At 44.2% G+C, this 12,520-nt stretch overlaps 1 protein-coding gene across 1 annotated transcript in view; it reads right to left on the bottom strand.

The window, feature by feature from the left end:
* LOC8042309 overlaps positions 1-11,143 on the bottom strand; it is a 31,131-nt gene extending 19,988 nt beyond the window's left edge. Inside the window, exons 1-2 of the mRNA XM_029969598.4 lie at positions 11,042-11,143; positions 9,187-9,359 (exon numbers count right to left, since the gene is read on the bottom strand). Coding sequence (XP_029825458.3) covers positions 9,187-9,359; positions 11,042-11,143 — 275 coding nt within the window. The remainder of the gene's footprint in view (positions 1-9,186; positions 9,360-11,041) is intronic.
* Between the last annotated feature and the right edge of the window lie 1,377 nt (positions 11,144-12,520).

The raw sequence follows: 12,520 nt of genomic DNA on the forward strand, positions 1-12,520 counted from the left end.
ATTACGAAGATTTCTTACTATCGCTCGTCGCGTCACTCGGTTTTTGGATTTCTAGAAAACATCGTTCCGCTTTCATGCGGCTTGCGTCGTCGCGCGAGTGACCGAGCGTCAGCGAAGCGGGTCGCCGTCGCTGTTCTCGTCGCTCGCAAAATCGTTTACATTCGGTTTATACTTCACGCTGTCAATAATATCGACTCGAGCGCGCATAATTTCATTTCCACGGGAGCGCGCGTAAATCAAACCCTAAACCAAGACGGGGGCTGCAGCCAGCAGCTTTGAGAGCGTCATACAATGGATTATAGTTTGACAGAAGCAAGCACACACTTCGCTAGCGCATTCCAGCCTTGAGCGCTCGAACTTCCGAAAACGAAACCAGATTTTGCTACATTTTGGCTAGCTCGAAACATTTTTTTTTAAATATAGGGTGTCTTTTAGCTATAATCTAGACTAAGAGAAATGTGTACCTTCCCAAATTATATTTATGTCGCCGTACTATATAAGTAATAATTGTGTAATATCGTTACGTTCATATAAAATACGGGGGGTGTCACCGGACCTTCGGCTGAAACAAAAAGTCTGCTATATATACCGAGCGGGTTTCTATTACGATTGAGTAGGAGTGTCGGGTTGTTATTGCCTCTGTTCGTTGTTTGTGTATGTAGATGCTTGTATGTTGACCTTGTGGTATGTGCTGTGATGTATGTGTTGGTATGCTGCCGTCCGTGTTCGAGCGTGTCCCTTCCTCCAATGCCGAAATGTCCTTCATTTTTGTAGTTTTCCGCATACTCACTAGGTGGCGCAAGCAGCCGCCCAATTTTATTTTAGCTTTGTTTGTACGTAGTCCATTTATGTGTAAGGAACCACACCACATAGCTACAGTCTAGTAGAAAAGTAACCGCGTGTTTAAATGGCGCATAGCGCCGGCGTTCAGTTCGTCTTCGTTCGCTGGCCGTTTCGGTAGCCGATTCGTACCCGGAAAGCCGCAAAATTTGCGTACACACGAGATATGAGTGGATACGTCGAAACGTCGCGTACAACTTTGCTCGCGGTAAAGAGGTGAGCGGGACGTCGGTAACGCCGGTCGGGTAGGGTCGGTGTCGGAGCTATTCGTCGTCGCTCGCGGCAAACGGGCTTTTTCAATAAAGTTCATGTCTGTGGTCGCGAAAAGATAACTGCTGTGGAAATTACCCGGCGTCGGTGACAATGCAACCGGCTTGAGGCCTCGGCGATCGGCTGAACCGCCACGCGAACGAGACCTGCTCGATGGGGAAGCACGCTGCTGGATGCAGTCGATGGTCGCTCCCACTGTCGCGTAATCGCCGTAATGGATACGGCGTCGGCGCTTGGGGGTGAATGCTTGTGGTATTTCAGCACGTATGGACGATTACGAACGAACACGTGCAAACTACGCTTTCGCTGCGGCGAAAAGCCGTGTAAAGCGCTGGGCCTCGCTCGTAGAACCCGTCTTGCGTCAAACGGCCGCCATTGTAAAAAAACACCCCTAGACGTGTGATCGCAGAACAAAGTACACGTTCAAAGATGTTCATTTTACACGAGACCTCGGGTGCAAACGAAATACACCGAGCCTCGCGTGTAAAACGAACACCATTTGGGGAGTCCGCCCTGGGACAACGGTTTACACGTCCAGGGGTGTACTTTTTCGCTGTGTGTGCAGAAGCTCAGCTATAAAAGGAGTGGCCTCATCGCTTATTATCTGGGGCGATCTTTGTCGCAGCAGAATGTTTTGAAAACTATGATCAACTTCTTGGGCTGTGGCGTCTGGAACACAAGTTGTTTCAGCGTGCCTGGTCAGGTGGTCTACTGCGACAATTATGCGCCGGTAATTGTTTGTAGAAAAAGAAAGAGTACCAAAGAAAACTATTCAGATTGTGTGGAAGGGTCGATCGATATTGACTGCAAAGGGCCAGATGACTGTGTTGTTCGGGTTTTGTGCAGCTGACCTTGGTTGCATGTGCAGACATATTTAGAGATGGTACTTTAGATGCCGTCACAGAAGTAGCTTGAACGTACACGAAATTCTTCGCAAAGCTGATGTGCCCCGCCGTAGCGGCGTCGTTGTGTGCTTGAATGACGTCTCTTTGTAGGCTGCGATAAACAACGAGCAGCCATTGTCGTAGACGTTGCTCGTAGTTTCGACTGTGCTGTTGCGATTGCCGCTGCTGCGGAAGCCGTCAAGAAGGGTGAAGAGACGAGCTCTGTGTTGAGTGTGCCGCGTGGCAGACTCAGGAATGCACTACCAATCATTGAATCAATCGCCTTTAGTTAAGATTAGACGCTTGAGCCGATGCGATGTCAATAGTGCCTAAAAGAGCGATAGAATAAATGTGGTCACTTGGACCAGATGATAAAATGTCACTGGGCAAGGGACAGCAGAACAGTCAGTGGAGATCGAGTTGGCACCTTCCAGGCTTGTACACAACGCAGAAGTCGTAGTCTTCAATTTTTAGTGACCACCGCTCAAGACGGCCAGAAAGATCATTAAGGCTTGCTATTTCGCACAGGGGGTGATAGTCGGTAAGTATGTTAAAGTGTATGTCATAAAAAAAATTTCGGAATTTCGATATTTCCTATATGAGCCCTAAACATGCACGCTCTAGGTCCAGTAGTTTTGTTCACACTTAGAGTTCGACTTGCATACGCAATGACGTGTGGGCGAGGATTTATATTTTCAGCCAGTACTGTCCTAATGCCATATATACTAGCTTTTCGGATTTCGATTGCGGGGCCTTTGTCAAACTGACCGAGGTGCGAGGCCACGTTAAAGATATTGGAATACTGTGTCTTGCGAGGATCCCTATTAGTATGTTTTGTTACGTCCTAGCAGCTCGGTATGTGTTTCGGCAAGATCCGAGAAACGTGGAACACATTTCATAAAGTATGTGCACAGTCGAAGGAAAGCCCGCATGTCCTTCATGTTTCTGGGAATGGGGAACTCAAACACAGCTTGAACCTTGCTTGGGTCTGGTCGAATGCCGTCAGTTTAAAAATTGTCGGAGCCGATTTAGATTGTCTGGAGATGTTGCTGAAAAAAATAGTGACATCATCGAGAGAGCAAAACAAGATGTTCCAAATTGGTCCACAGAGTACACGGTCCATCATTCGCTGAAACGTCAGGGGAGCATTGCGTAGTCCAAACGGTATCAGAGTAAACTGGAGCGTACCGTCGGGGCAGGACGAACCCAGTTTTGGGTTTATCACCGCGGGCAACCGGGATATGCCAATAATCAGTACTGAGGTCTTCAGATGAAAAAAAGGAGGAGCCCTGATGTGCCTCCAGCATGTCATCGATGCGAGGGAGCGGATAAACGTATTTTTGGTTACCTTATTAAGGTGCTGGTAGTCGACACAAAAACGCCATGAGTCGTATTTAATTTTTCTTCCACAAGAACCACGAGGGAGGACCAAGATTTGGACCAGGGCTGGATAACTTTCTTATTCAACATATGGGTGACATGGTCTCGGATCACTTTACGTTCCGTAGGTGAAATACGGAATGGACAGCTGTTAATGGACTTGCGTTTCCTGTTTCTCTTTGATGATGTGCCATGGATGTCTGGATTTATGGACCGGTCGAAGTTAAATAAATTGCTATAAGCTCCTAGAAGACTTCAAAGACCGTCAATGGTTAATCTGCTGTCGATCATCTACATTATAGAGTCGGTAAAGCAGCCAATTTGGGAAAGTCGCCGTGACTGAGCGTGACACGTGTCTTGAGACAAAACGGCAAGGATAGCATGTTAGTGCGGCCGGATAGTTGCGATAACTACTCCTTGATGTAATATAAGCGGCTCCGTGGAGGCGTTGGTAACATACATATGAGCTCGGCTTTCCAGTACAGCGACGGTAAAGTACGGTGGGAGCAAACGTTGTTTCATGCAATGGCTCAACAAAACCGTAAACTCTCCGGAAGGGGATACGTATTTACTCGCATAATGAACGCACTTTTTTTCCCGGAAATTGACCCATATTCGAGGGGGTGGGGGGCGTTTATTACACGGGGTAAAATTTTTGCATTTGCACAATTAGTGCAAATGTCATATTAGGCTCCAATATGACACGGCAAGGTACTGTGGCGCGTCTCCAGTGATGGATGTGCACCCCAGGCTGGTCGGGGCGCGCCACAAAAAACATGCTTTACAAATTGCAAACCTTTTTAGGCCGCTTTCGGGGCGCCTTTTGCCGAAGGAAAAGCGCCCTATGAAGCTCATTCAGCACGAAAAGCAACACGACCGTTCTTAGGCGATATATATTGCTAGTATCCGGCGGGGCACGCTCAGGCATAATCCGCAACTACGCGTATAAGAACTTGTACGAAGTCCAACCCCCAAACCGGCGAAGCCCGCTCGCATGGATCAAGTTTCGTTCACGGAGACAAGAACTTGTACGAAGTCCAGCCGCCGACCCGCGAAGCCTGCTCGCACGGATCAAGTTTCCCTCACGAAGCGGCTACCACACATTCTCAACCTACAGCGCAACGTGCACCTCGCTGTGTCGTTCTGTTGCGGATTAAATAAACGCATTTACTTGGAGTATGTGAAATTAGGGCTAACTACTTTCAGGGTTTCACTGTCCGAAAGCGGATCACAGACGACGGCCTGATCAATGCATCCGATACCCGAAGAATGTCCGGGGCTCGGCAATTCCTCGATTCAAGCTTCGTCGGGTGTGCGCGACACTCGGTTTCACGGTTGATCACTTCCGTAACTACCGCAACTGCGCGCTTGTGGCCATTACGTGAGCAGCCTGGCTTGGCTTGACTTGGCTTGACTTGGCCTGACCGCTTGGCGGCAAAAGAAAACTGGCTTGGTGGCTTACTGAATTGGGCGCAATTCGAGACTCGCGGATCCGAAAATTGGAGGTGCGTTAATTACCGGCAAGAGAAAACAAATTCAAAATAATGATGGCCGTTGTGGGGGGTGCATTTATTATGCGAGTGTCTTTATTATGCGAGTGCGTTTATTATGTGAGTAAATACGGTATTGGTCTTGAGTGCTACGGCGACAGCTGTAAATTAAGGGGTGATTATGTAGGCTCTAGTGCGGAGGACGACATGGTGAACATCAAGAGGTTCGTTTGTATTACAACTGTTTAAATGCAGCTCACGCTTTAATGACGGCAGCAGTTGGCGTCTCGCCCCAGTATTACATCAGCCACACAGTTTGAAAGGACTGTGAAGCAGGGGCGGATCCAGAACTCCGTTTTTTTTGTTGTTTTTTTAGGGGGGGGGGACGGAAAATTTCTAAGGATACTATCCTTCCATTCTTTCTTGTGCAACGGGGCTCTACCCATGGCAAATTGCCCTCCAAAGGGGGAGAGGAAAGGGAATCGACTTTGTTTGGGGGGGGGGGGGGGGGTGATGGGGCGGCCACCCCCGTCGTCCCCCCTTGGATCCGCCCCTGCTGTGAAGACGATGCCGTAGCGATGGGAGCCAAGGCTTAGCGAGAGCGTCGAGCAACCGAGGGGACGAATCAACGCTCCATTTCTCTTATGTAAATGTTGTCCAGGTGCTGGCGTCAATACTTTTTGTAAGCGTCGTCGGAAACTTTCACAAATAGATGATTTGGCGGCGCCAGCGTCTACGAGGCTTACCAGCGTTTGTCCATCAATTTCAACAGCAGCAGCAGTTTGGCCGTTCCTAGAAGGATTTATATCGTAGTTTGGTTCTCTAGCCTTGCCTCCGGTGGCAACGCAGGCTGTAGGTTTTAGTGTGAGGTCGGAATTGACGCGGCGGCGAATTTGAGGGGCGACAAAGAGCGTTGGTGTCATTGGTAGAGAGACGGTGATCGGCCTCTGCGGTTGTCACGCTGAGGAAAGAGAGCTGGGGGCTGGGAATCAGAAGAATTGTTGTCGTCATCGACAAAGTAACGCTGGTAAGGTTATCGGAAATAATACTCATCAATATCCAGGCGCCGGCGGCAGTGGCGAGCGAAGTGACCGCGTAAACAGCAGTGGACAAGATGGGTCACTGATGGTCAGTTCTCCTTATTCTACTTCTACGACGTGGTGCGTAGGTTCGTGACGTTGGGACAGCCGGATTGAGATGGGAAATTTGGTAGTATTATTGTGAATAATATGGCGTAGAGCGTAAGAGTGGTTTTAAGGATAATACAGGAACATACTTTGTAGTCGACGGTGTGAAGAACGCAAGTGCTGTTGAAGCTCGTCCTGGACAACTTTTTGGATACTTTGGGCTTGAGGACGGGGTTGGGTTACGTCCGGAGATGCGTGCAGCTGGTCAAGAAATGAACGCAGCTCATCACGAATGATGCTGTGATGCTGCAGATCAATGGAGGCAAGTCGACACTTGCATCAGCTGCAAGTTATATCTCTGGCAGGCGTTCGAAGGGTGTGTTTGATACGCCTACACTTTGCAGCTTTTCGTATTTCTTGCACTCTCCAATGAGCTTTCACATGTGACTTGGAAGCGACGATGGTGAAAAGGTCTTGGGATAGCCCCTTGAAGAGGTTTCGAATACGGTCTTCCTGTGTCATTTGGGAATCCAGTCAATTACAAAGATGGAGGACGTCGTCAACGTAAGGGGTGGAAGATTCTGTGGGAGGGTAAAATCGTTGGGCCGGCTTGTCTTTTGCTTGCTGTTTACGTTCTTGTTTTCCGAAGGCCTCAGAGATTGTGGCTGCGAAGACGTCCAACGGGTCAATTCCACATTCATCGTGGTCAAATCATAGAAACGCAGTAACCTTGAAAAAGAACACGACATCGGCCAGTTAGTATCTGTCCTCCCTTCTGTTGTGGGGAGTTGCACGATCATGGCTCTCAACCTGTCGTAGACATCGGTCTTAGGAGAGCCAGCAAAACTGGTGGATCACGTTGTCGGTTCTTGACGGTCGGAGATGGTGGAAAGGTACGAGAGATGGTAACCTTTTAGAAGGGCTTGCTTGTTGTGACTTCCTGGTAACTGTATGTCCACTACGCAACTCCAGTATGGAATTAACGACAAAAAGTTTGGGAACGTCGCTCACATCCACCGCATGTGACGGTGTTTATATCGATGATTTAATCAGAGATTGAGACTTGGTATTGCGGGTGTTCGGAGCGACGAGCTCGTTGACCACAAACTGAGAGCGTATGGCCAGCCTCCGCTTCATCTTCTTATGTCTAACAACATTATACATTCATTATAGCACTTCTCCCAAACGTGAAAACTGTAGGAACGCGAGGGGTTATTTATAGCTGAAGAGACTGTTACAAAAACAATAATGACGCTGATTTTTTTTAGGTTGCATAGGTGTTCAGGTAGTTTTGTAACGTATGAGAGGAGCAGGAATTATTCGACATAAAATGTATCATTTGTGAGAAATTTAGATGAGAATGTAATAATATTACACTGTTATATATATATATATATATATATATATATATATATATATATATATATATATATATATATATATATATATATATATATATATATATATATATATACAGGGTGTTTCAGAAAACGCAGGCCAAATCGCTCCAGCGAAAACTCCCCATCGCAACGAAAAAAGGCTTGTGGCGTTTTGGTCCTTGCCCAGGGGCCCATTTAGGAAAATGATTAAAGTCCGGGATAATTAAGTTGTTAATTGTTTTTGCGTAATTAACTTTTTATTATTGTGTTTAAGGGCATGGTGTAAATTAGAAAATTGCTCAGCATCATCGAAAAACACTAAATCAACAAATTGCAGAACGATAGAAGTGACGCGAAGCATTTTACGGCCTTCTGGAAAACCGCACAAATTCGACGGGTTTTTAAGTTTCGGTTTGCTATCGGAGCGCAACTCGGCCCCGGCGGCACCGCGGAGAGATAGTGGAACCAGCCTCTGCTCCGTCGCGCGATGACAGAGCTGCAAAGGTTGGTTGCACTATCTCTCCACGGGGCGGGCGAGGTGCCGCCGGGGCCGAGATACGCTCCGATAGAAACCGAAACTTAAAAACCCGTCGAATTTGTGACTTAAATCGTTCTGCAATTTGTTGATTTAGTGCTTTTCGGTGATGCTGAGCAATTTTCTAATTTAAACCACGCCCTTAAGCACAATATTAAAAAGTTAATTACGCAAAAATAATTAACAACTTAATTATCCCAAACTTTAATAATTTTCCTAAATGGGCCGCTGGCCCAGGACCAAAAAGCTACAAGCCTTTTTTCGTTCCGATTAGTAGTTTTCGCAGGAGCGATTTGGCCTGCGTTCTCTGAAACACCCTGTATATATATATATATTAGGGATTGATCTATCCTTTTAAAATCAGTAAATAAAATTCTAGATCTCTCCCCTCCCTCCCCCCCCCCCCCCCCCCCCCCCCCCCACTACACCATGCGGGGTTTGTGTCAAAACAGAAGAGGTTGTAGTGCCATTTTTGTCACCAACTCTGCATGGTGTTTTGAAATTTCTCTAGCTTCCACGATATAGGGATCGTCCAGCAATGCGAAGTTTTCGTAAACCACTTCGCAAATCTACGGGTAATAAAGAGCAACGGCGCATGCAGACCACTAGCATTGACAATCGAATGTGCGATATTGTAGTACATTGCGCAGAACGTTGCGGGATGTCTAAAAAATGTATAACAACACGCTGATATTAAATTTGCTTGCACCGATATGAACGTGAACATTTAAAGTTAAATTTTATGAATTCTAAACACATAATCTAAACACAGTTGGGCTCACAAGTTTTTAGATAATGGCCTTTCAAAGAATGCAGCACTCAACGCGAGCTTTACGGTTGTTTTACCGCCATTAAGAATTCACTCGGACCCATGACAAGAATCAGAAAAAAAATTATACATATTTGATAAGTGCACTTTTCTGTGAGTGGTTTTCTTGCACATCTAGACTCTAGCTGAGTAGTGATTGGACTATATGATTGGATTTTATAGAACTTATTTTTTGAAAATGTATAGTTTAGAAACGGCATTTTTACTGCATACTGAGTCAGTTTAAAATAAGGATTATATTGTAAAACCAATAATGCAAACTGACCCCTGTGATGACGAACATTTCAACATATTTTATTCATTAAAACGCTTGGGATAAAATCTCATAGTAAAAGCAGTTCTACGTGGAGAAATCACTAGACTAAACCATTTATCACCAGCTGAAGGCGTTCATTGATATCTCATTTTTTAACTATTTTCCTCTGTAGACATAGTTAATAGAATATACGTACCGAGTGTAGGAGTCAGGCGTTCCGTTTATCGCGGACCACGTTTGGCCAAAGAAGGCATCAGCATTTTTATCGATCCCGTACCAGAGAATCGTGTAGTTGACGGAGCCTGGTGCATCAATGCTGTTGCCACTTTGGTAGCACTGATATGTCAGCACTGGCCTTGTTTGAATATCCTTGAAAAGCAACATTGTATTCGTTGGAAAGTCAATTATTGCGTTCGCGCTACTAAGCAGTTACTCCTGACATTCGCTGAATTGTGTCCTTTGAAAAACAAAAAGAAAAATAGCTTACTTTTACTCGCGGTTTTAAAGCTTATTCACAACTTGCATTCGTTTTATTCACTAAGTAAACTTAAGTCAATAATAACAAACAAGTGTTTGACTAAAGTTTTCACATAGAAACAGATTGTTGCAAGATTTTCAGTAGTGTTTCGGTGCTAAATTTATGAATTGAATTTTTCGTATTTATAATGTTCCGCACAGCTATACCTCATACCGTGAAAAACGCTGACTTAGTTTTGGCCAAATATTGTTGAAATATATGTATAAACAAAAAACACAAAACACCTTTGCGATGTTTACTTGAAACAAGTATAGCGACCAGCAACATAAAAAGAAGACGAGATAGACGCCACGCTACAAGAAGCGCAAGGATAAAGTCTCGTGCACTCACGCGCAAATTTGAAGATTCGGCCATGCCGCATTATTTACAACTTAAGAAGTTCGAGTTTGATGGCGATTTCATGTTCGATTTGTTAAGTCTAACTTGCAAATGAAATTATTAATTGCTTTTAGTTATTACACTACCGGCTTAGCTATAACTCCGTAAGGTATCGGATTAGTATATTTATGTTTGTAAAAAGGTGCACTAGGTTGCTCACTAATAAAATAAAAGAAACGAAAATACATAAATACAGGTTGTTCATTATTGACAAAAATAATCCTAAACTTTTTTAAGAGAAATATGGCCCTGGAAATATATTATACGAAGTAACTTTGCAAGGACCAGTGGGTGGCTCAAGTCACGAGGCTCATGCTGCGAGATTTATATTAGGAAGAATAAGGCGGCTTGATTTGTTAAAAACATGGGAACGAAAGTTAATCTACGATTATTTTTTGTTCATCAAAAATTTTCTAGATTAAAAACTTTATATGTACTGTTGGCCATGACTTCATCCACCCTATTATACGTGATCCCCTCAAAGCTCTGCCAGCTTACCTGCTTCATCACCCCCAAAAACATCTTGTTATATAGACAATATTCAGTCAAATATTAAAACGGTTTTTTGCCAAAAAAATGTTATCATTGGAACCCCAATTATGCCTAAACTAGATATGTTAGTAAATTTAGGATTTGAAAAGAATGCACTACTTGAGTACCAGATTGTGAGTTTAAGTGATATTGCATTGAGTTAGCTTCAATTCAGTGTGGATCTTCACTTGGATAATGTGAAGTGTCGATCATGCTCCTTGAAAGACTGACTAAAACCAAGCCTACTTTGTAAAAAAATGTAGTCTTGCTTTAGTATCTCAACTTAGCGTTTTGTATTTTCTAAAAAAAAAAGTTATGCGGAGGAGTAGGAAATAATGTCCATCATATTTCTGCGGCTGCCAGAGATCATGAGAGGTTGCCAAACTAATTTGGGCTTTACTCCCCGTGACTAACAAGGTTAAAAATAAATAGGTCCGGATAAAAAGGGAAAATATTTTGTCTATTCTGCTTTTAGCTTTGTTTTTCATTTGATATTTAAAAGATTCGGATCGTATGTTGAAACATCTCCTACATAGCCTCACTAATGCTTTTATATAGCGACAAAAATTCGCGATTAGCACAGATATAGGAAAGCGATTCTTACGTCGAAAAATTGTTTCGTTGGGTTACTTGGGGTGCTTGATTCGCTTCGATGAATGGGGCAAGCAAAGAACACCAGCAGCATTATTGAGTTTATCGCTTGCATGTTTGAAAGAGCCCTGCAAGATGCATTGGTACCTGTGACCCCACAGTGATGCAAATTTTACAGGATTAATTTTACGTTCACAACACCCAAAAAGCCCGTACAGCAAATAAAAAGACCTCGCCTTTTCTTTTTTTTTAGTAATTGCGAATAAATTTAAGATACAACAGGCATTACATATTGTGATAGCACCACCACACGCTTCTTCGGTTTCGCGCACAGAGAAACATCCAGTACACGAAGTAACCAAAAGACTTTTTTCTCTTCTAGGTCGTCGAAACTTGTTCTGTTCGGTGTCGCACTACACTTTTATAAATCATCCAGTTTGTTTCATATATTGAAATACCGAAATAGGCTTAAGCCAATGCGAAGTACACTGTACATCGGTTTTGACCATTTAAAACAAAAATATGAATTTTTAGGTGATGAACCCTACAGCAAACGTTTTCTTAATATCGTTACTTCCTTATTATATCGTTCATGTGGCATAGACCTTGCGATATATAAGCACTGCTAACCTAACAAGAGGCGTAAATATATGTTGATAATTGATCAAAAGTTTAATCGTACGGGGTTAATTCGTTTAATATTGTCACGAACGACAATTCGTGAGGCGATAAAAACTGAAGGAAACTAAACGTTAAATGGGGCAAACTTGCGCCCAAAACAAAACAGAAAAAAAAAACGCTGGCGTCGCTGGCGTAGATGGCGGCAAAACAGCAGGATCGAACGCTGGGGTGAGACTAACTCTAGCTCGCCACGCGCAGCCCCTTATGTACAGGCGTAGTCTTCTGGAACAATCGGCGTAGAAGGTTCGGCGCGCAGAACATTCTAACCTCGAATACGCAACACGGATATCAAATTTACCAGAACGCGACATTCACAGAAACAACAAAAAGGTATAACCGCGGCCAAGTATCAAAACTGGCTCTCAAAGTGGGAGCCAAGCACGATAACCGTTCGGCCACGGCAGGGCTGCCTACTTGGCCACCTGCACATTCGGGTGGCCAAGTGAAATTGTGGAACACCCTCTTAAAAAGCGAAACTGATTAACTCGAAGAGTTTTTTTTTTCCTTTTTCCTGTTTGGTTTCAATGCAAAAATTATAGTAAAAGGGGTGTCTTTATTATCGATTTTGAACTTATGCCTTCCTAACGACGTCTACGCATAAGCTATTAGAGGTGGATAAGTGTAATGACGTACAGCCTGCGTAAAGGTTGCTTGTTGACCAAGTCACTACCGAAGGCTGGAGGGCATTGAAGTATTCTTCGGTATATTCAATTCTATAATCTCAGGGAACGCTACGGTTTCACCCTTCAAACTTCACCTTAAACTGCTACGCTACTGTCTCCTTCCTCATTTCGAAAGAGTAAACAATAAT

Source organism: Ixodes scapularis, unplaced genomic scaffold, assembly GCF_016920785.2.
Source record: "Ixodes scapularis isolate PalLabHiFi unplaced genomic scaffold, ASM1692078v2 PGA_scaffold0__279_contigs__length_252992795, whole genome shotgun sequence".
Taxonomy (NCBI): Eukaryota; Metazoa; Arthropoda; class Arachnida; order Ixodida; family Ixodidae; genus Ixodes; species Ixodes scapularis.